This window comes from Microcebus murinus, chromosome 4 (assembly GCF_040939455.1).
Source record: "Microcebus murinus isolate Inina chromosome 4, M.murinus_Inina_mat1.0, whole genome shotgun sequence".
Taxonomy (NCBI): domain Eukaryota; kingdom Metazoa; phylum Chordata; class Mammalia; order Primates; family Cheirogaleidae; genus Microcebus; species Microcebus murinus.
The window spans coordinates 95614674-95640775 of NC_134107.1; the positions used below are offsets into that span (position 1 = coordinate 95614674).

Sequence of the window (26102 nt, forward strand, 5' to 3'; positions counted from 1 at the left end):
CACGCCTGTAATCCTAGCACTCTGGGAGGCCGAGGCGGGCGGATTGCTCGAGGTCAGGAGTTCGAAACCAGCCTGAGCAAGAACGAGACTCCGTCTCTACTATAAATTGAAAGAAATTAATTGGCCAGCTAATATATATAGAAAAAATTAGCTGGGCATGGTGGCGCATACCTGTAGTCTCAGCTACTTGGGAGGCTGAGGCAGAAGGATCGCTTGAGCCCAGGAGTTTGAGGTTGCTGTGAACTAGGCTGACGCCATGGCACTCCTAGCCTGGGCAACAAAGCGAGACTCTGTCTCAAAAAAAAAAAAAAAAAAAAAAAAAAAAAGCAGGCTGTGGAGTTGCAGCTTACCTGAGTTTGAATACTGGTTCCCTAACTTACTAGCAGCACGACCTCGAGCAAGTTACTTAACCAAACGGGGATAATAATGGTACCTGACTCAGTGGTTACAAGGACTGCAATAATTACTGTGTAAAGTGCTTAGAAGTGTTTGGCACACGATTATCCGTAATGTATGTTATTTTTATAGCATAGGTACCTTGGGGGCGGGGATTTGCTCTTAAGAGGCTTCCAGGTACCCTTCAGAGAGGAAGTCAGGAACTCCAAACCCAACATAATTATAATGAAAAATGTGGTTTCCAAAACCTATGTAACTTTCCCACGTTTGATATTGTTGGTAGCCCCTAGTTAACTCTTGAAGGAAACTGTGTAAAGCCCTTCCAGTGAAAAGAACCTGGATCTATTTCCAGCATAGCAAAAGAGGGAAACTAGAGAGAATGAATTCTAATGTTCAGGTTTTGGAGAGGTGTGAAGAGCTTTACATAAATGATCTCACTTAACCCTCGCAATTCCCAGATAGTTTTATTATCGTGTTTTCCAGATGAGAAAACAGAAGCTTGGAGAGGTTAATAACATTGCTTGACTTCACACAGCCAAAACATGACTCTTGGGAGCAAAGGCTAGCAAAGTGGGGTGCTAGATCTTATATTTTCATTTCATCATGTTACATTCTCTTGTCACTGTTTTAAAGTAGTAGTCAAGTGGGCACAGTTATACTTTATAAATATATGTATCTTGGGATACATGTTCAAACAATTCTTTACTCATATAATACAAAAAGGCTTTGGAGGTCACTGCCTTGAAGCATGAACACAGGTCCAGAAAGGAAAGCAGGCTGGGTCTCTGAAAGCTTGTGAGAGGGGGCATTGGACTGAGAGGACAGGGCTTCACCAGCTTGGAGGGCCCATAGGTACCCCACACACAACTCTGCCTTGGCTTCTAGTCCCATTGGGTGTATCTCAAACTGCACTGTACAGCCCTGCCTCCACCCCGGTGTCAGCAAACTTTCAGAAAGTCTCCCATTTCTGCTCTAGTGAATATTGCCAGTATAGCCCTCTCGGCCCCCATAAACCTATCTCTCACCCATTCGTCGTCTTCAGTTCCACCACTCACCATTCTACCCAGTCCCTTAGCCTAACAAGACTCAACATGTCTCAACCCTACCTCTCACAGTGCAGTTTAGCAGGACCAGATGCCATCTAATAAAACAAAAACAGTAATTATGGATTCAAGCTCAAAATATTAAAGAGCTCAGGCTCCAGAGTCAGACTGGCCTACAATTGAAGCTTGCCTCTTAGGAGCTCTGCTACCCTCTGCAAGTTACCAACGTCTCTGAAACTATTTCCTCACTTGTAAAATGGGGATAGTTTTGCTGACTGAAATCTACTTTTTCCCAGAAATTATTAGTATTTAAAGCAGAAACAGAGATGTTTCAGAATTTTTGTGAGGATTATAAGTACCTGTAAAAGCACTTCACAATTAACTCAGTCCTCACAGAAACTCTACAAAGTAAATGTCCTTATTATCCCCATTTTACAGACTAGAAAAACCGAAGTATTAGAGGCGCCAAATACTAAACTCAGAAGTGAACACACATGATAAGCACTGACTGTTTTCTTGGAACAGATGAAAACACTCATTTTTCTTAAAAAGGAGTGTGTACAAATTTTTACAAGAATAAAGCCTTAAACACCACTGCCCTAAATTTAAGCAGAGGCACCATTCCCTGCCGTGCAACAGCCACATAGCACAGGTATACAAAGAAGGAAATACACTGCCAATGTTGTAACAACGAAAGCGTTACCATCATTAAAGCTTTCAGTTAGCTAATCAACTGCCCTCCGTGCTTATTCCCAACGCTAACCTCACATCCTCCACTCACTCATCACAGCGCAGATGCACATGCCATTCCCATCCATATGTTCACAGGTCTAATGGCTAAACGTGGCTGTATGTAACATGCTTGAACTATGAAATAGGAGGTGTGCCCTCAAAAACAAAGCACTATCCTTTTTTTTAACACAATCATAAAACTTTCTGCTTAAATTTTATTCTCATGGCTTTGAACCAAATCTGCATGTTCTTGGGCTGGCACTTTGACTGCCTCACCTCCCCTGGCCTGGCAGCAGGACCCTTCCCATACCCTGTTACCTACATATGCTACCTTCACTGCCCTAATAGGGCTTGATCTAAGATGGAAGACTCTTTTTTTTTTTTTTCTGTTTTGAGACAGAGTCTCATTTTTGTTGCCCTGGCTAGAGTGAGTGCCGTGGCGTCAGCCTAGCTCACAGCAACCTCAAACTCCTGGGCTCAAGCAATCCTCCTGCCTCAGCCTCCCAAGTAGCTGGGACTACAGGCATGCACCACCATGTCCAGCTAATTTTTTTTTGTATATATATTTTTAGTTGGTCAATTAATTTCTTTCTATTTTTAGTAGAGACGGGGTCTTGCTCAGGATGGTTTCGAACTCCCAACCTCGAGCAATCCGCCCGCCTCGGCCTCCCAGAGTGCTAGGATTACAGGCGTGAGCCACCGCGCCCGGCCAGATGGAAGACTCTTAAGCATCTGTAGAGGGTTATCTTATAACAAATTTTATTAATCATGTACCACATGCTAGGTGCTGTGGGGCAAGACAAAGTTAACTAGATGTAAGCTCCCATCTCCACAAGATTTATGAAGTGACAATGGAGTTGAGAAATATGTTAAGAGAATGGTATGAAAGTGAAGAATGCCAGGCCCTGGAAGGGCAGGAGGAAGTACCTTAGCTAGGTTATACCTGTCTGGCACCTGGCCCTCAGTCTTCACAGGTTCAGAAACTCGGGTTATCACTTCCCAGTAACTGGTTGGAGTCTGGGAGATTGCCTCACCCCAACCGAACACACAAGAGACACACAAATAAACCAGAGTGCCCTTTTTTTTCCTTCACAATGGAAAAATGAACCTGACACTGGGGTTCACCTTCACAGAGTGCACCTGCCCCATGGAGAAGTCCATTCCAGAGACCAGATGGTAAATCAGAAGGTTGCCTGGTAAACTTAGATTCCCAAGTCAGTTGGAAACACATCTATAGACAGTCTCTTAGGGTAGAATAATTGGATGTGAGAAGTCTATTCAAAGTGTTGTACCTTTATAGTTTGAGTTGTTTGCCCATCTGAGTCTCCAAATTCTTAAAACATCCTACTTGCCCTCACAGAAACTAGAGATACAGGTATGGGAGTTAGTCCCACATGACACTAAGACGCCAAAGAATCCAATACTGAGAAATGTCTAAAAGCAGAATTTTCGGAAATACATTTAAGGAAGAGGGAGGAGGCAGAGATTCCAAATAAGGAATGATCAAAGTAAAGGGAAAATCAGGGTTATGGTATCACAAGAGCCAAGAGAAGGGTTAAGAAAAAATGGTTCACTATCAAATGTGACAGAAATAGAGAATGAGAACATTTTGAAATGGAAAATTACTGGTGACTTTTGAGAATAGTTTAATGGAACAGTGAATGTAGGTATCTGATAGCTAAGTCATCTATAACTAATTCTTCAGGGTTGGCAGACACAGAAAGGCTGGGAACTGGGCTGAGAGTCAGCAATGTAGAGCTACCAAATCAGTCCAAAATGGCAGAAGTGGAGGAGACACTGAAGCGACTTAAGAGCCAGAAAGGAGAGCAGGGAATCATTGTGAACATAGAAGGCACTGCCATCAAGAGCACCATTGACAATCGCACCACCAGTCTGCTAACCTCATGCACAACTTCATCTTGAAGGCACGGAGCACTGTGCATGGAACTGACCCCCAGAATGACCTTTCTTTAAATTCGCGCCAAGAAAAATGAAATTATGGTTGCACCAGGCGAAGACTGTTTCCTGATTGTGATTCCAAATCCAACTGAATAAGCCACTCTTGGCTCCTTGTGTCATTCTTTAATGTCCCCCCAAAATAATAATGTTCATCCTGTCAGCAGACTGGCACGTGGAAATCGTCTTAGAGCCCATTCAGATCAATCCGGTGACCATGGGGGGGTGCAGCTCTACCCACCCTGCCAAAGGAATCCCCTGCTGCGCCAGTCTCCCCAGAGTTCTCAAGAGGGCCCCCTTTCCTCACTTCCACTTCAGGTTTTGGAGCAAGAGCTTGTGAGAAGCCCACACCCAGCTTCCTTCTGACCTTTTAGTTCACTTTGTTGCCCTTGGAAAAAGCAGTATTTCTTTAAAAATAACTGAAATGCTTAAAAAAATAATTCTTCAGAGTTAAGTTTGCAATACAAAGCAATAATGGTGGGTGGTAACATCTCAATTAACTGATGCCTACTGAGCAAATCCCCTGCACTCTGAACCACAGAAGTCACCATTTTGTTCATGAGAGGCAGCAGACCACAGTGCAAAGAGCACTGGCTGAGGAGTTGAGGGTCCTTAACTTCCTACGCAACTACAGAGCCCCTTCTTTCTCTGGTTGAATGTGTTTCCCCATTTGTAACTGAGAGTGGGGCTAGCTGATCTCAAATACCCCAACTGGCTCTAAGATTCACCAGCCTCAGAGCTTTTGGATTTGTAGTTCCCTCTGCCCAGAAATCTCTTCTTCCAGCTACTCACATGGCTCACTCCCTTACCTCCTTCTCAGCTTTGTCTTAACGCCAAACTATCACCTGCTTGGTAAGATCTTCCTTGGCCCCACTTTCCCTAGCACTACCTTTCCTCATCATCTGCTTTACGTCCCTCCATAACACTAGTAACTACCTGACATACTGTTTTATTTGTTTATTGCCAATTTTCCCCACTAGACTTTAAATTCCATGAAAGCAGAGATTTTGTTCACTGTTCTGTGATGTGCTGACATACTGTTTTATTGTTTATTGCCAATTTACCCCACTAGACTTTAAATTCCATGAAAGCAGAGATTTTGTTCACTGTTCTGTGATGTGCTTGGCATAAAGTAGACAAGCAAACTATCTGTTGAAGGAATGAATGAAATGCCAGCTCTGATCCCCAAATTATAGTGGCCACACTGGAGAAAATTTTCTTTAGGAGGCTGAATTCTAACAGCATGATATCACAAAAGGACAGAGTGAATACAGAAGCAAGTGCTGTTTGAAAGCCATCATTTTAATGACTCCTTCACTTGTGCTGGACTCTCTCCCCTCAGGAGACTCCTGTTGAAAATCAGTATTTTCCAAACCCAAAACCAACTCCCAAACTCCAGCTGTAACTTTATTCTACCTTGTCCAACTTCAGAGTTACAACCTTAGAGGACACAGCATTATGTGGAGGGAGGGTAAAGACTTGATAGGAAAAAAGTGATAATGACATGCCCCATGGTCCATTTCCGGGTTTCTTCCCAGGGCGATTCAAAACCTCTAAAATAAGGTCAAGTAACACAATAGGCTTGTACTTGCATCACCAGCTGTTAAGAAAGTGTGCGTAGGTCTCTGACTCAGACCAGGTGTCCTCACCATGAGCAAGGGCTGGTGGGGAGGACACTCCCAGCCTTATTCCAATAGTAATAAATAACCCTGCAGTATTAGCAGCACTGGAGACTGGCCCACGAGTGACCCATCCACTGCTACCGCTGTGGAGCCAGTTCAGCCTCATAGCCTTCCGTCTTCATGTCATTGAGCCCTAGCTCCTCGTTTTGATCAAAGGTGCGCTTGTAAGGCTCCACCTTCATCTCAGGATCATCTTCGGGTGCATACACATTCTGCAAGGCCAAGGACAGATAATCAGTGTCTGTGCCATTATGCCATTCCCCCTCCCTGCAAGCCACTTCCAAGTCTCACTTTCTCATGAACTTAATGAGGTTTTTTTTTTCTCTAAGGGCCTCCAATTCCACATGGCTATGATGAACGAGTGGGCAGCAACAGAGCCCACATGGGTCAGGAGTGGGACAGCCCCACCCCAGGCAGAATCAAGGAACCCTCTGCCTAAAAAATTTTGTATATGTTCTTATGAAAAGTGTGGCAATGGTCTTAAATCATGGAAGGAACTCAGCATAGTTTTGACTGACCCATAGTGCTCCATAAATATTAAAGTTACATCAATCACAAGACTATCCTGCCCAGTCAGCTTAAAGCCTCTCAGTTTTCCTACCATTTCTCTTCATTCTACAATCATATTTGCAAATTGAAAACTCCAGAGCTGGGGATAAGAACTAGACTACAGGAGGAAATGAGTCTAGGAGTATCCTTTTTTCCCCTTCTTTACATACAATTAAAACCCTTCCCACATTCCCCACTTTCTCCTTTACTTTCTAAGGAGTTCTCTAATAAAAAGCAGTCCATTTAGAATCAAGACTTTCAGTTTCTGGGGAAATAATACAAATTCAAGGAAGATCAGAAAATACTTCTCCATGAAATATCATGGAAGATCTACGATACCTGCAAGTAACTGTTTCCTGCTGGATCATCCATAATAAAGTGGGCCTTCATGTTACCGTCAATAATCTAAAGGAGAAAGAAAATACAACAGGTAAATTTTACATGCTCCTGATAGGAAAGGGCTATGTCTGCCAGACAAGAACCAACCCAATTTATATTACAGAATCTCCCAAAGTTTTAAGAATTGGTGAAATTAGGTACCTCTGGAAGTGTAATGGAAAGGATCTAAAATAAGGACTGTTTGAAAGCTATTTAAGCCATTCAACATCCTCAATCTCATCCCCCACACCAAATGGCCAACAGTTGTTGTTTCCCTGGAGAAGTTACCACACCCAGCTATGGGCTTGGGGGTACTGGCCCAGTCAAGGGTAGTGCAAAAAGAATCAAAACCAAGGAGCTTAAATGAATGTATGGTTATTGGAAACAGACATATACCCCCTTACCCCCGGCCCTCTTCCCACAGCTCTCAGAAGAACACTGCCAGCCATGCCTTTAGCTTCAGGCCAGAAAATAGAACAGCCACTGATGAGAATCTGGCCCAGGAAGAAAGACCTAGCAATTCTGGAATTGGGGACTACCTTAACAAAATGGGTGAGATAAGTCCCCCTAGGATGAGCCCCCTGTCAATAAGACTAACCCGTACTCAAGTTTTTAATCTTCTACTTGTAAGCAGACAATCAATGATTATCAGACATCTATCTAAGAAGGCCCCTAACATTGCTATTTTTAAAAAAGCTCTGGCTGGGTGTGGTGGCTCATGCCTATAATCCTAGCACTCTGGGAGGCTGAGGCAGGAGGATTGCTTGAGCTCAAGAGTTCAAGACCAGCCTAAGCAAGAGCAAGACCCCATCTCTACCATAAATAGAAAGAAATTAGCCAAAACAACTAAAAAATATATATAGAAAAAATTAGCTGGGCAGTGGCATGTGCCTGTAGTCCCAGCTACTTGAGAGACGTTAAGGTAGGATTGTTTGAGCCCAGGAGTTTGAGGTTGCTGTGAGCTAGGCTGATGCCATGGCACTCTGGCCTAGGCAAGAGAGTGGGACTCTGTCTCAGAAAAAAAGCTCTTGGGAAATAAAAATGTTAGTGGAAATGAAAACCTCAATTAAACGGTTAGAAAATAAAATTGAGAGAATCTGCCAAAGTAGAGCAAAATACCAAGAAACTGAAAATAGGACACAAAAAATAAGTTATAAAAGACCAGACAAATAAGTCTAGTATCTAAAATCCCAGAGTTTTCAGGAGTAAACAGAGAAAAGCAATCTTCAATATTATAATTCAAGACAGCTTCCTAGAATTAAACCACATGAGTTTTCCAGATTGAAAAGACCTATCAAATGCTTAGCACATCTAAAGCTGTGATGTTCTAGGAAAAAAAAAAAAAAAAATGCTTAGCACAGTGGTTGAAAACTGACCCACACTAAGGCACATCATGAAATTTCACATCAAGGCCGGGCGTGGTGGCTCATGCCTATAATCCTAACACTCTGGGAGGCCAAGGCAGGAGGATCACTCAAGGTCGGGAGTTCGAGACCAGCCTGAGCAAGAGCAAGACCCCGTCTCTACTCAAAATAGAAAGAAATTAATTGGGTTACTAAAAATATATAGAAAAAATTAGCCAGGCATGGTGGCACAGGCCTGTAGTCCCAGCTACTTGGGAGGCAGAGGCAGGAAGACCGCCTAAGCCCAGCAGTTTGAGGTTGCTGTGAGTAGGCTGACGCCATGGCACTCTAGCCCAAGCAACACAGTGAGACTCTGTCTCCAAAAAAAAAAGAAATTTCACATCACTAGAGAATAAAAGATCACAAGAATAGGTCACATACAAAAGAGAGGAATCAGAATGGCTTTAGCCTGCTCAATAGCCAAACTGGAAAATGGAAGACAATAGTGCAATGTCTTCAAAATTCTGATGAAAAATCATTTCTATCCTAGAATTCTATCACCAGCCAATAATCACTCTACTGTGAAGGCAGAATAAAGAAATTCTCAGATAGGAAAGGTTCCAGAAATCTCATTTCTCATGTACTCTTTCTCTGGAAGCTACTTCTGAGCTACTTTGTTGGAGAAGAAGCTCCAACAAAATAAGGGAGAAAACCAAGAAAGAAGATGACATGGGATACAGGAAACCAGAATAATCACCAACATGATGGTTAGATGTTCAAAAAATGGCAAGTAATGAGTATGCAGCCTCTTATTCACCAGAGGACTACAAGTACTGACTGGCCAGTGTCCTCTCACCTGGTCCAACTTCTGGCTAAACTCCTGCAGTTTCTCCGTCTGGCCTGGATTGGAACTGTCGCCCAGTGTGAAAGGGTTCTTGGTCACCTGCAATAAATGACATCCACATTGCTTAAGTACTGGCTTTATGTTTGTTAGGCCTGTATAAGCCAGGCAAGGAATAGCAGTGGGTACCCAGTCAGGGAAGCCTGGTTTCCATTTATCCCACATCGCCTTTCTGACCTAGGCAGCCACTCCTGGGGATCTATGGGGATCAAGATGACAAAACTAGCAATGTGAAACAAAATCTAGGAAAATGTTTGTATAGTATGATCTCTAATCCTAATTTGGAGAAGAAATGCAAAGAAAAAGTACAATTTACAAAGACAAAATGCCCAATAAATGAGAATCAATTAAGTGAAATAATTCATCAAGATAATTCATCAAGATAATAGGAGATAGGTCAACACACATATCTGTATCTGTATGTTGGGAAGTGGTGGGTGTTGGAAGGACTCTTGTCCTCTCACTTTAGAGTGAAATAAATGACTTACTCAAGTCATTTTGACTTACACAAAATAACTACAATGTCCCCAAGTTAGGCATGGGAATTTCCATTCAAAATTTCCCAAAAACTTAGCTTTATAATCCAAAATAACACTTAAGTCTCTTAAACCAGCTATAAGGTAAACCTCCAATCATTATCAAGAAGTCTAAGGTCTTCTAGTCCCTTTCTTCACAGCCAAATTGCTGGGAGAAACTGCACACACTACTTAGAGACTCACCAGTTCCCGGATGTCTTTCAGCAGCCCCTCCAGTGTGGTGAACTTGCCCCCGAGGACAGCCATGCCCAGTTCAAATTCTAGCTCCGGAATTTCCACACTACACGTCTCAGACTATGAGATGACAGGTGAGTTTAAGTTCTAAGTCAGGAGCAAAGAAAGCCAACCAGAAGCCTCCTGCCAAATTAATACCGCCAGTGATAGTTTGGGGACAAAGTCAGCTGTCCCAGTTTTCTCTGACTCCCTAGTTAAAGCTAGAGACTCATTCCTGTCCATCAGAACCACAGAAATGGAACTAACTTAATAAAGGGAAACTCTGAGTCATAGCTCTAAGCTGTCAGGTATCCTTCATTAGGAGTTAGAGAAGAGGGCCCATATAAACTGTGGAAGCCAAAAAGCTGCCAAGTCATCAGAAAGAGCTTATTGGTCACCTTCTGAATCTGTAATTCCAACTATGAATTAACCCTGCTCAGGGAGCCTCAAACCTAGGAAAGGAGGAGGTACCCCATGTCCCTGAACATTACTTTAAACAGACAATTTCCCCTAACAGAGACAGCCTATTCCAGCCTATGAGGAAGACAGTCACTTTCCCAAGCAGGTGTTACCTTGAGGAGGTCTCTGGTCATATCTGAGGGATCCGTGATATGGAGAGTGATCCTGGTGCCCAAGGGCTCTACTGCTCCTCCAGATTTCACCTGCACAGGTAACAGTCAGGAGCAGCAACAGAGAGAATACCTTGAGCCTCACCTGGTGCCCGGGAGGCTCAGCACAGGTTTAGCCCTCTGATCAGTTAGGCACACTAACAGTTATCAAGGACAGAGCATTCAAAACTGACAGTGGTAGTCGTCACCCAAACAAAAAACACCAAGAGCTAAACAGGAACAGAGTGCCTAGCCCCAGTAACACATGCCAAACCTATCCCAAATTGCTAAGAAACTCTGAATTTACCTTTTTAAAAAAATCTGACTCTTGGAGTTGGAAGAGACTTTTAAGTGTTTATTCTAGTCCTTTCATCTACTGTGTCCAATGTGTGGGGCCCCTTCATAATATCCAGTTTAAGAACGTAATCAGCTTATACTCAGATACACTCAGGAAGAGGGAATTTATAACTCTCTAAGGCAGCCCATTCTATTTTCAGGCAGCTCTATTAAGTTCTTCATTACGAAGTTAAAATCTGCCTCCCTGAACTGCCGCTCTGAGGAGTGGGTCAAAAGTCTCCTCTCTCTTCCATGTAATCAACCTTTAGTATGTCTTAAATAAGTTATGGAATCTCTGTTCTTCTCTCAGCTAATTCCCAGTTCCTTAAGGGACTCCTCATCCCACCCAAGGCTAATAGAAAGACCCAAACTGCCCCACCCCTAATCCTGAAACAGTACATTTAGGAAGGATGAAAATTAGAAGGGGGTTACCCTTAAGCTACTTTGCTTCCCAAATAATGTTGCCCACCCACCTCATTGGTCCGATGCCCGCAGTTCTCGCAGTTGGTAGCCATGATGATAACTTCCTTAAAGTGAGGGATTTCTGCAAGATGGAATTAAGGAAATCTACTTCCGGGAAAGCAAGACCACCCTCTAGGGAAAAACAAAGCCAAACCCCACACAAACAGACACTGGTGCCAGGACTGCAGGAAATATATCAAAAAAGGCAACCTAACACTGAGTCCTCCAGAAAAAAAGCAAGTTCTCAACTTGCGGTGATCCCTGTTCACACATGTTTGAAGACATAGCTCAGACCACACACACACACCCTCAAACCATGGTCTAATATTCTCTTTGAACCCAAAAGTCAAGGTACACAGTCTAATCAAAGGCAACAGCCTCCTTCTCAATGGGAAAAAAGCATATGCTTTCCTTGAAGGGATGCTCCCAGCCTGATTATCTTCATGCCTGAGTCAGATGAAAAACAAGCCAACTGCTTGACAAAAGATACGTACTAGCTTCATGTTGGTCTGAGCTGGGGCATTGCATTCTGGGCAGTTTGTGTTGAATTGCAGCACCTGGAACACAATATAAGGACACAGGCTGAGACCTCCCAGGCAGGATGCCCAGGCTATAGACATTCAGTTGGTACGCTGGTGCTCATCCATGCTAGTGATAAGGAGAAGACACTGAACAGCATCAATCTCGGCCCACAACTCTGCTCCTTTCTCAACAGTAGCCAACATGACTCACTTCATTTCTGAGATCTTCCTCTTGTGGGTTCTCTGCTGGTGCTTCTGCCTAAAATATCAGAGAAGCAAATCACAAGTTGGCAAGTTTATCTCAGCATCCCCAACATCCTGCTCTGGAGTGGGAGAAAATACTCTGGTTCACTTATGTCAGCTGCTACCTCATGGATTGGACAGAGAAGATAGAAAGCAAAGCCCCAACCAAGGGAAGAACAGGGCTCGAGATAAGATCACAGCCACTGCCACCGTCTCTGGGAAGTTTACCCAAGTCCTTGACATCAGCTAGATGAGAGGCACAAACAAGCTGAGATAGGGTACACAGGCCATGAGCAGCAAAATAAGTTCCCACTAACTCCAAGCAATCCAGACCATAAGATAATTCCAGAGCATTCTTCTGGCTCCTTCAGTCCACTTACTTGGAGTCCTAGCATCTCTTCTTGCAGTAGGGTCCGGTTATAGTGTGTGATCACCAAGGCATCATCTTTCTGGGGAGCATGGGGGTTTTCCACAAAGCTGTTCCCTGCAGGATCATCAATAATCTAAAATATGGGTAAAGAGACAAGTCACTGCAACAGGAAATCATGTACAATCTTCCATCTACCATCAGACCACTCACGCACCACACTGGAAAAATTGCAGACAGTCTTAATGGTCTCTCCTCCCCTAAAAAGGGCAACTCTAGTCCCTCAATACTCACCAGAGTAAAAGGGGTGACCACTTGCTTTAGCTCCTTCAGTTTGACAATGAACTCATCAATTCTTTCAGCTGTGGCATCTTTGTTTGCCTGCCATGAACAGAGAGGAAAAGCATCAGGCCTGGTAGTCTACTTTATGCCCCACTGCTTGTCACACCCAGGTCACTTCCATTAGGAAGTTGCCACCTGTCTCAGTTTGAGTGGGGTGGGAACAGAGTGACTCAGACTTCACAATGAGATGTAGCAAACAAGAATGAAGTCGATGCATAGTAGCAGATGAGCCTCATTTTCTCACTCATTCAACCATTTAGTCCAGGCACTCATGCCAGGTTAGGGATATAACAGCAAATACAGCACAGTCCTCTCATGGGGCTCCCCAGCTATTTAGGAAGACAAATAACTAAATATGCACTTATATTACTTCTATCATAATAAATATAAGATATAATGGAATATTCAGGAAGTACAGATAACCCAAGGGGATTAGGAAAGTCTCTTTAGAGGTAATGTTACATTGTCTGAGATGAAGCTGGAATATACATTAGGGGAAGGAAGTAGAAAGGACAAAAAGTACAATATTATGTGACACCTTGGCAGTTAGAGCATCAACATATGCTTTCCCAAAAAAGTTCTCCAGCATGTAGTCAGAGACAGTTTAGACACATGGGAAGCTGAACACTCTATTCAGATGCATATTAGCAATTATTCCTTGAGCTGCTATAATCAGAAAACCCCAGCTCACCCTTCGTGTGGGCTGGTCCTGCTCCAGGCCAAAGATAGCACGGTTGATCAATCCTTCAACAGTGGTCAGAGCTTGTGAGTGAGAACAATAGACAAGTAAGTCTTAGTTCTGCTATCAAGTGCCTGTATGACCCTGAGGAACTCACTTGAACTCTCTGGGCCTTAAATCTCTCACCCATAAAATGAGGCGGCCAGGTATAAGGTTCTATTTATCTCTGATATCAGTGGTGCTAAAATTCTATAATAAACACATTATAGCCTTACTATTACTCTCTACTATCTCCCGCTATTTCACTTAAGCTTTCTACTCACATTAAACCAATGAAGACCACAATGATTACATGACAAAACCTATACACAAGCCATTAGATATGGCACCAGAGGATTTGCAAGAAAGTGGATAAGTTTCCAGCTAGGTGTGAACAGCCCAAATACCCTGCTCTTAATCTTACCTCCCTTCTGGCTAAAGGCAGGAATTTCAAAATCCAGCTCAGGGATCCTTGTGGTGGCAGAGTCAGTCTTCACTACTTCTCTGTTCATGTCCTGGGCAGAAAAGAAAACGTTCAGTCCAAAGAGGTCAGCCTCAATCAGACCCCAGCCCAGCTATTTCTCCCTCTCTCCCCTCCAAAGGGCCCAAAGTACTCCTTCCAAACAGTACAAGTGTGTGAGCCAGGCTGTCCAAATGGTGAGAATACTACTGATAACTACTGACCATTTCATACCCTCTGACACGATTTACAAAGCGTTTTCACAAATCGTATCTCACACTGGAGCAGATGAAAGCACCAATACCATTTTACAAAAGAGAAAACTATAAGACTCGGAAGACATAGGGGATTTATTTAAGGTCCGACCACCTGAACCAGATTTCTGACTTTAGTCCTCAAGCTCCCTCTAGGATACTGGGGTACGGTGCTCTGTGCTCCTCTCACCTCCTGGTCCCTGACAGTCAAAGTGTAACGCACTCCCTGGTCCTGGATCCTGCCTGCCGACTGGATCTCCGTATTGTTCCAGCCACAGTGCTCACAGGAAAAGGAGCTCACTATTATTTCTCTGAAGAAGGGGATCTTGGTGAGCAGGAGGCGCGTTATGCCCTGGGGAAGCAGAAAGCAGCGAATTAAAGAATCAATGAAATCGTCCTGCGGTCTCCCGGGTCCCGGACTGGGCCCACCTGGCCGTGGGTCCAACCCCCGGCCCCTCCCCGCCTAAGCCCTACCCTCCCGCTGCCCGCGGCCGCGCCCCCGCCTCACGTTGCTGTAACAGTTCATGCACAGGGACTCGATCTCGGTGGGTTGCTGCTCCTCGTCCTCGGCGCTGATGGGCCGGAACAAGTGTCCCGGGGCGAGCGACGGGGCCTGGTCGGGCGAGGGGGCGGTGGTAGCCCCCGGGGGCGCGGTCTCCACGGCCCCGCTGGCCGCCATCTCCGCCACGCGCAGCCCAGGCCTCGGCTTCCGGCTTCCGGCTTCCGCTGCTCTCGCGGCCCCACCCCCTTTCGCCGGCACTTCCGCCTGCTGCGGCTCGCGCTGTTTGGAAGAGGCCTCCGATTCTGGGCAGTCGAGGACTCGAAGCTGACAAGGACTCGCGGTTCCCGGAATTATGTGGCTCGGACTTCCAAAGCCAGCCAGACCCACCTCAACTCAGCCGTCACTTCCCACAAGACGTCCTTTCAGACCCAGGGCAGTTCGTTGCTGCCTTGCGGTAGCTCCACTGCACAGGGTTCTATCGGTCCATGAGTCTGTCTACAAGAGCCTGAGGGCAGGAGGCCTGGCTTGTCCCAGGCTATCCCCGAGGAGGTGCGGCCTGGACCTGGGCTTGCTTCCTTCCACTGTTGGGCCAGACGCTGCTTGGATTCTACGTCCCCCTCTCCGGGTGGCTCAGCCTCCTCCTCTCTCTGAGTCCCTCTCCCTTTCTGTTCTTCCCACTCCCTATTTCTGTCCTCTTAAGCACCTCCCCAAATTCCAGCCTCAAATACACAGCCCTTATTTTTATCCCCACCCCCCTACCCTCACCACTTCCTACCCTGGCTGACTCACCTTTCCCAGTTTCCTAACAACACAAAAAAACACCTCTTTTTTGGTAAACTTTTCTTTCTAGCACTTCCTCTCCGTGTGCTGGGGACAACCCAGTTCTGTCTAAACCAGGGTGTCAGGGAAGACCTGCCTGCCAGAGTGATGAGCCCAGATTCATGTGGTGTCAGTGCTCCAAGAGGGAGGGGGAGTTGCTGAGACCAGCAGGCTGACCTGGGAGGAAAGAGTGCTGGACAGGAAGGTGCAAAGGGAAAGGGACAGGTTTACCCTTTCCTCTCCCCCAACCTCTCACTTCTAACTGCACAGTGCCCAGGGGATCTATAAGGAACTTTGGTGTCCCTGAATAAGTGTGTTTATGGAGGGGAGGGTTAAGAGTGTGGGGGTCCCAAGAAGAGAGTTAGTCATAAAAAGAGACCATTTAAAGTCTGGAACAAAGGAGACAGACCACCCCAGGAGTCTCAGGTCCACCAGGGCCACAGTTCCTCTAGCGACAGCATGCATTTCATTTACACCATCCTGTGGTCAGCAGGCTGGTGAGCCATGCAGGTGCAGAAGGAGGATCTCTAACTCAAGCCCACACCCTAGGTGTGACAGCTGTTGTCTAGCCAGGTACCCTGAAGCAGAACCCAGCCACAGCTCCGCTGACAGACCTAGGCTGGGAGGGGGTCACTAAGAAAGAACAGCAAGGAAATGGAGTGGATGATGAGGGTGCTTTTGGCACAGTGGTGAGGTCACTGCTTCAGACATGGTCCGACTGAGAGTCATTCTAGGCAAACAAACTTCCATCATTAGCATTGATTTCATTTGAGCCAGAAGTCTAGACTTCAGCCTGGAGTCAGGAGGGAGAGGCTGGAGATGGGGAGGGCACACAGTATGCTCCCCAGAGGTTAAGAAGCCCCTAGAGTTTAGAGGGCTCAGTCCCATACTTAAGTGCAGAGCTATGTAAGGAAATATGGGCTCCGTCCTCTCCCATTGCAGCCCCCACCATACATACCCACCAGCATCAGAGCCAGCAGGGATATATACACACATACCATCAGATGCTTTCCCCATCATATTTCACTCTTTTCTCCCATCTGTTCCCCTGATAGGAGCTGTCATGGCAGCCCTGGGGAGACAAGTGCTCTTTGTGGACCAGCCCTAGCAGTGGCCACCAAACAGAAATGACAGGAGCCAAATTCCAGAAGTGGCACAGGCTTGCAGGTAATTACCTGCACGTATAGTGCCTCTCCCTCCACACTCCCTCACCCCTGAAGAGAGCCACTCAGGAGTATTTTCAAAAGAGCACAGGAAGCTGGGTTTGCAAAGCCTGGTGAGTGTAATGCATCCAGATGGGGAGTCGCAGGAGGCTGGATATGCTGGGGTGAGTAGCTCTCTCCGTGGCCTCACCTATCCTGTGCAGGACCCTCCACCATCCACCCAACAGGCCACTTTCAAGGACTGAGCCATGCAAGAGGCCCTGGTCCAGGACTCCCCAGACATGGAGCTGGGAAGTGAGCCTGGACAAGTAGACCCTCAGGGCCCCCCCAGGTGGCCGTGGTCCTGGTCATGAAGGTTGTAGGTGATGTCCTCCCACAGGTCGTCCAGACGGGCCTGCAGCTTGCTCAGGGCCTTGCTGCTGTCTGCTTGTTGGAACTCGGGGGCGAAGGCGCTGTGGCCTGGCGGGGGCGGCGCCAGCTGCTGTTGGACCTCCTCAGTCTCCTGGTCGATGGCGCGAGTGAAGGCAGCGATCTGCAGGAAGGTGTCATGGCGGAAAGCCTGAAGTCGCTGACGCACCTCATCGGAGAGCACCTGGGGGTCTGGGCCGGCCCCTTCCTCAGCCCCGTCCGCGCTGGCGCTGGCAAAGGCTCTACTGAGCTCTTTGCGCAGCTGGTCGAGGTTCTGCTGGATGCGCGCGTGCAGAGCCTGGGCCTTGAGCGTGAGTTTGCGTGAGAGCTCCTGCACGCAGCGGCTGAGGCGCGCGGGGCTGGCGGCGGCGTGCGGAGCTACACTGCGGTGCAGCGCCTGCACTTGGTGCTGGATGCCGCTCACCAGGCGCTCGGCGTAGGGGTGGAAGAGCTCTTTGACGCGGCCCGTGTGGTGCACCACGCGGCTCTGCAGTTCCTGCAGCAAGCCCCGAGCCTCGTCCACACTCCCCAGCAGCTGGGCCTTGGTGTCTTCTCCCACCAAGCGCAACTGCTCCTGCAGCTCCTGTGCGCGCAGGGCCACCTGCTCCATCAGATCCATCGTGTAGGGCTTCAGCTGCTGCCGCAAGCCCTCCAAATTCCAGCCCACCAGCTCGTGCGCCTCTGCCATGTAGGGCTCCAGGCGGGTCCTCACCTCCTCCAACTCCTCCTGCAGCTGCTGCCGCATGCCCACCGGGTCCCGTGGGAGCGGAGGGGGCTCCCTCCCCAGCCCACTCAGAGAGCCCAGCTTTTCCAGTAACTTGTCCATGTTGTTGAGGTCTTGCTCAAGGTTGTCTTTCAGCCTCCTGGGGAAGGGGACAGACATCCAGGCCATCAGACCTGTAGCCCCTATCATCTCCTTTGCCCCAGAGACATCGCACACCCATCCTCTGGGGAAACTAAGGATGCTGGTCGCCAGCCCCAGGGTTGAGTGCTCTAGTGCTATGCCCCGGCCACCCTCAACTCCTCGCATGTGCAAACACATTGCTTGTGCAAATCCAGACCTATAACACTGTCCAAGCAAGCACAGATGCCCCAAGACTGCCACACCATCCTTTCATTATGGGAGATCCAGTGGGGCTCCTCTCCTCTCCAATCCCAGGTGCCACGCCTCAGTGAGCAAGGGGACAGCAGCTGTAGCAACGTCAAGGTGGGGGCTGTGGGCAGGGGACTGAAGAGCCCTGGACTGCGGGGGGAATGGGGTGGAGCTAGTGCCACTCTGTTCCTGTGTCCCCATGGGGACCATGAAGGTTGAAGCTTCAGAGGCAGCGCATACCCCACGCCCCCAGGCTGTCTCCTCCCTTCTCCCACACCCCTTGCCCTCGCCACTCACACATGGTCCCGTGCCAGCTTCTGCTGCTGGAGGTGCTCCACCCTGCCTTTGTCCCTGCTGCTCTGGCTGAAGTAGTCCCAGAAGCTTTTCCTGGCCTGGGTGGCTGAAAGCACTGTGGATAGGGATGGGGTGATTAAGGGCTGAGTTCTCCTCCCCGGAGGTGGACAGGCCCCTCAGTACAGCCTCCACCACACCCCCACATTAAAGTCAGGATCAGAGACCCACCTGAGAGGAGAGCCAGAGCCCAAGTGAGGACTGCAGCCGTGCTTGCCATTATCAGCTCTGAGAAGGAAGAATGGAGGCCCACTTAGGGTGAAGAAGAAAAGGCAGGGACATCTCTTAGGGAACTTGCTCCAGGGGCAACCTGCCCCCAATCCTGTTAACCCTTCCGTGCAGTGTCGGGAGCACAAAGCTGTTGGGGTTCAAGGTGAGTCTGGGAGGGAAGGCGTGTCCTCAGACATGGGGGAGGCTGCTCCTTTCTCACTCCAGTCACACAGTGGGGAGCTTTGCAAAGCTTCCCCCCACCACCACCTTTCCCAGACCCCAGGAGCAGCTCCCTAGGCTGCCCTGCCACCTCTCCCCTGCTCACCTATCTTCTCGACTCCCATTTCATGGTGGGAAAACTGAGACATCAAGGGGGAAGAAGCAACTCTGCCCCAGTGCTCCAAGAGGATGTCCTGGTTGCCCCTCCCACCTGCTCTCTCATGAGGCCCCCTCCAATCCTTTCCCTTGGGCCTCCGATCTCCCTCCCTCTGTCCTGGCTGCTCACCTGCTCCGTTATGGACACAGAGAGCAGACATTCTGCTTTATACTCCAGGGGCCTCGGCCTCTGGCAACAATTGCCCTGAGTAAATACCACGTGGAAGTTCAAAGAAGGTTGACCTCAGCTGCTTCCCAGAGCTCACCTCCTGCCCGATTCCTGGTACCCAGAGAGTTAATGAGTGCCTCGGTATCAAGAAGCTTTCCCAGTAGAGAAGGGCTTCTTGGAAAGCTTGACTAGGAATGGGGCTGAACTCCTCACCCAGTTCTCCCCCAGCCCCACGACCTTCACCAACCTGCTGGCTGGCCCATCAGTAGCGAGGAGCCTGTTTGTCTGCCAAGGGACCCTCTCTTACACAACTGCCCAGAGGCACTGTGCCCCAGCTGGCCAGATAGGGACAGTGGCCAGCTGGCAACCAGAACCTCAGCAGTCCTTCCCAGCTCCACCACAGGCTATTCAGGCAGCCGGGGAGGAGCCAGCATTCAAAGGGTTAAAGACCTCCCCACATCATGCAGTAGTCCTGGAGCAAACGACACCAGGCAGGGTGAAGATGAGATGGGACCTACGGAATTGGAGCAAGAGGAGGACTCTTGTCATGGAGAAAGGCTGAACGCCATGCATAGGGCCTCTGAGGCAGGCAAGCCAAAAAGCCCAGATCCTTCTCCGATGACATGCCTACTCCGTGTAGTGTACTCATGCACATGCATGCATAAGCTCCTGATTCTTGCCCCTAAATGTGTATTGAATGGATCCCCTCTCCTCTAGTTCCACCACAGTCACAGCCCCAGTTACCTCCCACCTTGATCATGTTCATAACCCCCAACAGGTCTCTGCCACAGTCCTCCCAGTTCAATTCATCCTCTACGATGGCTTATCCCAGCTCATGTGCTGTCTCATCTCCTGCCACACAAAACCTTGGCATTCCCTGAGCACACCACCTCTTCAGACCCCTGGCCGTGTATGCACGCTGTTCCCACTGCTTGAAATAGTCTATCTCTTGGTAAACATTTATTCATCTTTTTTAGACTTAGTTTGTATTAGGCTTGGCTGCAAATGACAAAGAGAGAGAGAGAGAGAGAATAGCTTAAACAAGTGGAATTTTATTTTTCTCTCTAATGTGAATATAGCCACCCTGGGCTCCTTCCTTCTTATTGCACTGTTATCCTCAACAAGAGGCTCACACCCAAGTTCCAGCTGCTCCAGCTCCAGCCATCAAGTTCACCTCCCAGGGAGAGGAAGGAAGAAAACGAAAAGGATGTGTTCCCTCCCTTTAAAGCCACATCCCAGATAGTGCTCTTACCACTTTTACTGACATCCCAGTGGCCAGGGCTTAGTCACCCGGCTACACTGGGTAGCTGGGTGGGAAATGTAGTTTTTATTCTGGGTGGCTGTATGTCCAGCTGCAAAAGGACTCTATTACTCAGGAAGAAGAGGAGAATGGATTTAAGAAGACAATAGTAGTCCCTGTTGAACAGCTTCAATGTCACTGCCTTGTGCAAGCAGTCACTGAAGGGTACATGATCGATCACTCAGGAGGGTGGCAAGAGAGAAGGCAGGGAGACTATTTAAGGCTATTTCAGTGACCCAGGTAATTAATCCAGTAATGCAGGCCTAAGGAAGGTGTGGAGGTGAGGGTTGGAAGGTAAGTAAATATCTGAGGGATATTAAGGCAGCAGAATTAATAGCACTTGGTGACTGATTGGATGAGGGAGAGGAAGGAATTCAGATGATTCCCAGGTTTCTGGGCAATTAAGTGTTGGTGAATGTTCCTCTCACCAACAATGGGAGCCTACTGGAAGAGTAGATTGGGACCGAAAATGAGAGTTCAGTTTAACAGGAGTCTTAAATTGAACCTAAGCTGGCTTGCCCATGGGCACAGGGCAAGCCCAGTTGGGGTCTATTTGCATAATGGCTGAGAAGACTAAGAGAAAATGTATTTGAAAATAAAAAAGCAACAGGAACTACAACTCAGGCAGAAAACTATAGTTATCAAAGCAGAAGGGAGACTCAGAGTATTTGAGAAGGGGGTGTTTTCAAGAGATGAATGAAAATGGGAGTAAAGAGCCATGAAAATTTGGATTTTGGTTATTTGTACCCACAGGCTGGTGGATTTTATGTTATGTGAATTATATCTCAAAGATGTTTTTAAAACCAGGCATTCTGGACCACGCCTCCTGGAGCTCCTGAATCACCCGCAACTCCAGCAACTCCAGCTCCTCCAGCTCCTCCAGCTCCTCCAGCTCCTCCAGCTCCTCCAGCTTGCCATGGATCCCAACTGCTCTTGCGCCACCGGCGAATCCTGCACCTGTGCCGGCTCCTGCAAATGCAAAGAGTGCAAATGCACCTCCTGCAAGAAGAGCTGCTGCTCCTGCTGCCCCGCGGGCTGCGCCAAGTGCGCCCAGGGCTGCGTCTGCAAAGGGGCATCGAACAAGTGCAGCTGCTGCGCCTGATGCCAGGAGATCCCAGCTTCCAGATGTAAATAGAGCCACCTGTACAAACCTGGATTTTTTTTTCATATTGCCTTGACCCGTTTGCTACATTCCTTTTTCTATGAAACATGTGAATGACAATAAAACACTTTTGACTTGAAAAAACAAACAAACAAACAAAAAAAAACCCAGGCATTCTGTAACTGTCACATCAAAGAAAGCAAGATTTCAATAGTGAGATTTCAAGAATTAATGGCTTGGTCAGGTGCGGTGGCTCACACCTGTAATCCTAGCACTCTGGGAGGCCGAGGTGGGAGGATGGTTTGAGCGCAGGAGTTTGAGAACAGCCTGAACAAGAGCAAGACCCCGTCTCTTCTAAAAAATAGATCAGCTGATGGTCATGGTGCCCACCTGTAATCCCAGCTACTTGGAAGGCTGAGTCAGGAGCATTGCTTGAGCCTAGGAGTTGGAGTTGCAGTGAGCTACAATGATGCCACTGCACTCTACTCGGGTGACAGCGTGAGACTGTGTTTCAAAAACAAACAAAAAAGAATTAATGGATTTTTCACTACGGCAGATCGAGCACAGCTAAGGTCATGTTTTCCATGGTTTCCTATCTCTCAAAAGAAGTATTTCTAGCCACTTCACACACATTAGGTTGGCTGTTATTTTTTAAAAATTAAATTATAAAACACAAAATAAGTATCGGTGAGGATGTGGGGAAGTTGGAACCCTAGTGCATTGCTGGTGGGAATGTAAAATAGTGCAGCCACTATGGTAAACAGTATGACTGCGCCTCAAAAAAGTAAACGTAGAATTACCATATGATCCAGTGATTCCATTTCTGGGTGTATACCCAAAAGAATAGAAAACAGATATTTATACACCCATGTTCATAGCAACGTTATTCACAATAGCCAAAAGGTAAAAACAACCCAAATGTCCATTAACAGATGAATGGGTAAACAAAATGTGGTATATCCATACAATGGAATACTATTTAGCCTTAACAAATGAAATTCTGACATATGCCTGAACCTTGAAGACATTATGATAAGTGAAATAAGCAAGTTACAAAAGAACACATTTGTGATTCCACTTGTATGAGGCACCTAAAATAGTCAAATTTGTAGAGATAAAAAGTATAATCGTAGTTTCCACAGTCTAGGGCAGGGGTCCTCAAACTTTTTAAACAGGGGCCAGTTCACTGTCCCTCAGACCGTTGGAGGGCCGGACTATAGTTTAAAAAAACTATAAACAAATTCCTATGCACACTGCACATATCTTATTTATTTATTTATTTATTTTTTGAGACAGAGTCTCACCTTGTTGCCTAGGCTAGAGTGAGTGCTATGGCATCAGCCTAGCTCACAGCAACCTCAAACTCCTGGCTCAAGCAATCCTTCTGCCTCAGCCTCCCAAGTAGCTGGGACTACAACAGGCATGCGCCACCATGCCCGGCTAATTTTTTTCTATATATATTAGTTGGCCAATTAATTTATTTCTATTTATAGTAGAGACGGGGGGGGGGGTCTCGCTCTTGCTCAGGCTGGTTTCGAACTCCTGACCTCGAGCAATCCGCCCGCCTCGGCCTCCCAGAGAGCTAGGATTATAGGCGTGAGCCACCGCGCCCGGCCCACATATCTTATTTTGAAGTAAAAAAAACAAACGGGCAAAAACACCCACATGTGGCCCTTGGGCCGTAGTTTGGGAAGTGGAGAATGAGGAGTTATTGTTTACTGGGTACACAGTTACTGTTTGGAAAGATGAAAATGTTCTGGGGATGCGTAGTGGTGATGTTGCACAACAGTGCGAAAGTAGTTAATGCTACTGGATTGTACACTTAAAATTGGTTAAAATGATCATTTTTATTTATGTATATTTTCCCACAATAACAGAAAGCATTTCTGGTGCTCTAATATGTTTGTTTTTTCCTGATAACTCAAACTGAAAGAGGCTATGCTATAAAACACAGCTGCATTGGATTGTCTGTTTGCAAATCATCCTCACTGTTCCTTGTAAGGTCTTTTGTGGGATGCAGAGAAAACACTTGGAACTACATTTCCCAGAATCCTCCTCTCTCTGGGCCTAAGTTAGAGTCAGCCAATGTGAGATGGAAGAGGAGAGGCCATTACCTTTCATTGGCAGTTGCAGACAGAAGCATGGCCAGACTTGGAGTTTAAAGCAGCTTCTGACTGGCCTTCCTAGGAATTACATGCTTTGATATTGCTGGTTGAGATCGTTAGGTGAGGTTCCCATTTGTAGCCGCTTACAGGTGAGCTTTTGAGAATCAGTCCTTCAGAACTGCAAGCTGAGATGGTCACTCCTCCAGCCCTTGCAACAGTTCTACAAACCTTTACTTTTCTACATTAAAGCCTTTCATACTTGAAATACGTGGAATGGCTCCTGTTTTTCTGACTGCACCTAGATTGATACAATGGGTAAATGCAAGACACACGCATGCTTCCCTATTTGATGGCATCTTATAGTTTTGGCATTTAACGTGTTTGGGTTGGTTGGTTGGAGGTATATGTATATGTGCATATTATGTGCTTTGTGGGTGGAACCATTTGAAATAATTGCAGCTAGAATGACACTTCACCCTGAACACTTCCTCATACCTTGTGAAGAATAAGGACACTTTTACATAAGAACAATATCATTATCAGGCCTATGAAATTCCTTAATATCATCTAACATATACTACATATTCAGATTTTCCCAATTCCCTCAAAATGCTTTTATAGCTGCTTTTTCTTCCTTTTTTTCTTTTTTAAATTCAAGATCCAACACATTTCATGTGGTTGTTATGCTTCTGTAGTCTCTTAATTTAGAGCAATATTCTCTAATCCTGTTATTTGTTTGCTTATTTACCATGAAATTGACTTTTATTGAAGAGTGCAGAGAAGATGTCTTGTAAAATGTCCCACATTCTGGATTTGACTGATTATTTGCTCATAATTGGTTTCAGGTTAAACACTTTTGGCAAAAATACTCACAGGTGATATTAGGCCTTTCTTCTTGCACCGTATTTGGAGGCACAAAATGTTAGGTTGTCTCAGAGATCCTCAAACTTTTTAAACAGGGGGCCAGTTCACTGTCCCTCAGACCATTGGAGGGCCGAACCATAGTTTAAAAAAAACTATGAACAAATTCCTATGCACACTGCACATATCTTATTTTGAAGTAAAAACACCCGCATGTGGCCCCTGGGCCATAGTTTGAGGATGCCTGTGTTGTCTACTATTTGTCACTGTTAAGTTTGATCACTTGGTTAAAGTGGTGACCACCAGATTTATCCATTGTAAAATGCACAATGTTCTTTAGTAACTGACAAGTATTTGTGGGTTTATACTTTGAAGCTATGTGAGCATCCTATTCCCCACTAATTTTTCACCCAGTGATTTTAGTATTCGTTGACGATCATTACCTGAATCAAACTTTACTCTGGGAGTTGCCAAACAGTGATAAGTCTGTCATTCCATCTACATTTATTATCTGATTTCTTCTGTAGGTAAGAAAGAGATTTTAGGGAACTTGTTTTCAAATCTAAAGACTTGAAATAGATTCTTTCCACACAAACTCATTTGTGTTCCCCTTTTCTGGACTGTTTCCTAGTATTTAGTATCCTGATGTTTGCAGATAGCTGCATTTTTAGAATAGAGTTGCCGCTTTAGTTTGTTTTTTGTTTTTTATTTTTTTAATTTTTTTAATTTTTTTTAATTTTTTTTTTTGAGACAGAGTCTCACTTTGTTGCCCAGGCTAGAGTGAGTGCCATGGCGGCAGCCTAGCTCACAGCAACCTCAAACTCCTGGCTCAAGCAATCCTCCTGCCTCAGCCTCCCAAGTAGCTGGGACTACAGGCATGCGCCACCATGCCCGGCTAATTTTATATATATATATCAGTTGGCCAATTAATTTCTTTCTATTTATAGTAGAGACGGGGTCTCGCTCTTGCTCAGGCTGGTTTTGAACTCCTGACCTTGAGCAATCCGCCCACCTTGGCCTCCCAGAGAGCTAGGATTACAGGCGTGAGCCACCACGCCCGGCCCTGTTTTTGTTTTTTAATATCCAAGAACTGCTAATGCAATCTGGACGTGAAGTGAAAAGTATTTTAAAACGTGGATTTGTAAAGGTTAGGAGGTTCCTTATTCTTTAGTGCTCTGCAGCAGCATAAATTTTGCCATAAACACATGAGTTAAACCAATATAGGGATCTCAAATAAATTCTCAATATGCACCAAGAAGCTGTTCTAAACAGTCTTTGTCTTGTGACCTCTTCTTTAAAAGAACATTCATGACTCCTCATCCAAACAGTAAGTAAAACTTATTACAAATTGTTCTCCTTCTGTCTGGTCTTCTAAAACTCAAGAATCAACTGCCATGCAGCAGTCTTTACTCGGTGTTGCTGGATTACATCTCAGAACACACCAGGGATGTGGATATAACATAATAACTTTCATTGTGGATCCTTCCCACATTGTTTGTATTGCTATCACCAAGCCTCAATGGAGGTCTGTTTTTTTAAAAAATCAATATACATCTCAAATACACTTCAAAAAGAAAGGTATTTGTGCTTAACACAGCATTAAA

General features: G+C 46.3%; 2 protein-coding genes and 2 pseudogenes across 3 annotated transcripts; 2 read left to right on the forward strand and 2 right to left on the reverse strand.

Annotated features, from left to right (window-relative positions):
* Positions 1-3677: 3677 nt before the first annotated feature.
* Positions 3678-4343, forward strand: LOC142870635 (dynein light chain roadblock-type 1 pseudogene; annotated as a pseudogene).
* Positions 4344-5408: 1065 nt separating this feature from the next.
* On the reverse strand, positions 5409-15231 carry ZPR1 (ZPR1 zinc finger). Its single transcript, XM_012773692.2, has 14 exons — positions 14549-15231; positions 14231-14392; positions 13751-13841; positions 13300-13370; positions 12561-12647; positions 12280-12402; positions 11868-11915; positions 11626-11692; positions 11147-11217; positions 10302-10391; positions 9700-9810; positions 8936-9022; positions 6698-6763; positions 5409-6021 (listed from the first exon to the last, which is right to left on the reverse strand). Exons 1-14 carry the CDS (start codon positions 14717-14719, stop codon positions 5887-5889), a joined length of 1380 nt encoding a protein of 459 aa, XP_012629146.2. The 5' UTR covers positions 14720-15231; the 3' UTR covers positions 5409-5886.
* A 1393-nt stretch (positions 15232-16624) lies between these two features.
* Positions 16625-18874, reverse strand: APOA5 (apolipoprotein A5). Its single transcript, XM_012773693.2, has 3 exons — positions 18548-18874; positions 18323-18434; positions 16625-17795 (listed from the first exon to the last, which is right to left on the reverse strand). The coding sequence occupies exons 1-3, from the start codon at positions 18594-18596 to the stop codon at positions 16841-16843; spliced, it is 1116 nt and encodes a 371-aa protein (XP_012629147.2). The 5' UTR covers positions 18597-18874; the 3' UTR covers positions 16625-16840.
* A 2375-nt stretch (positions 18875-21249) lies between these two features.
* On the forward strand, positions 21250-21667 carry LOC142870636 (metallothionein-1E pseudogene; annotated as a pseudogene). Its single transcript, XR_012918998.1, has one exon. The product of XR_012918998.1 is annotated as a metallothionein-1E pseudogene (transcript).
* The last annotated feature ends 4435 nt before the right edge of the window (positions 21668-26102 follow it).

Coding starts and splice junctions, on each gene's coding strand:
- APOA5 (XM_012773693.2), bottom strand. CDS start 18,596: ATGGCAAGCACGGCTGCAGTCCTCACTTGGGCTCTGGCTCTCCTCTCA. Junction 18,435..18,547: donor GGCTCTGGCTCTCCTCTCAG/GTGGGTCTCTGA, acceptor CCCTATCCACAG/TGCTTTCAGCCACCCAGGCC. Junction 17,796..18,322: donor AAGCTGGCACGGGACCATGT/GTGAGTGGCGAG, acceptor CCCCTTCCCCAG/GAGGCTGAAAGACAACCTTG.
- ZPR1 (XM_012773692.2), bottom strand. CDS start 14,719: ATGGCGGCCAGCGGGGCCGTGGAGACCGCGCCCCCGGGGGCTACCACC. Junction 13,371..13,750: donor TGCCTTTAGCCAGAAGGGAG/GTAAGATTAAGA, acceptor CTCACTCACAAG/CTCTGACCACTGTTGAAGGA. Junction 6,764..8,935: donor TTAGCCAGAAGTTGGACCAG/GTGAGAGGACAC, acceptor TTTCTCCTTTAG/ATTATTGACGGTAACATGAA.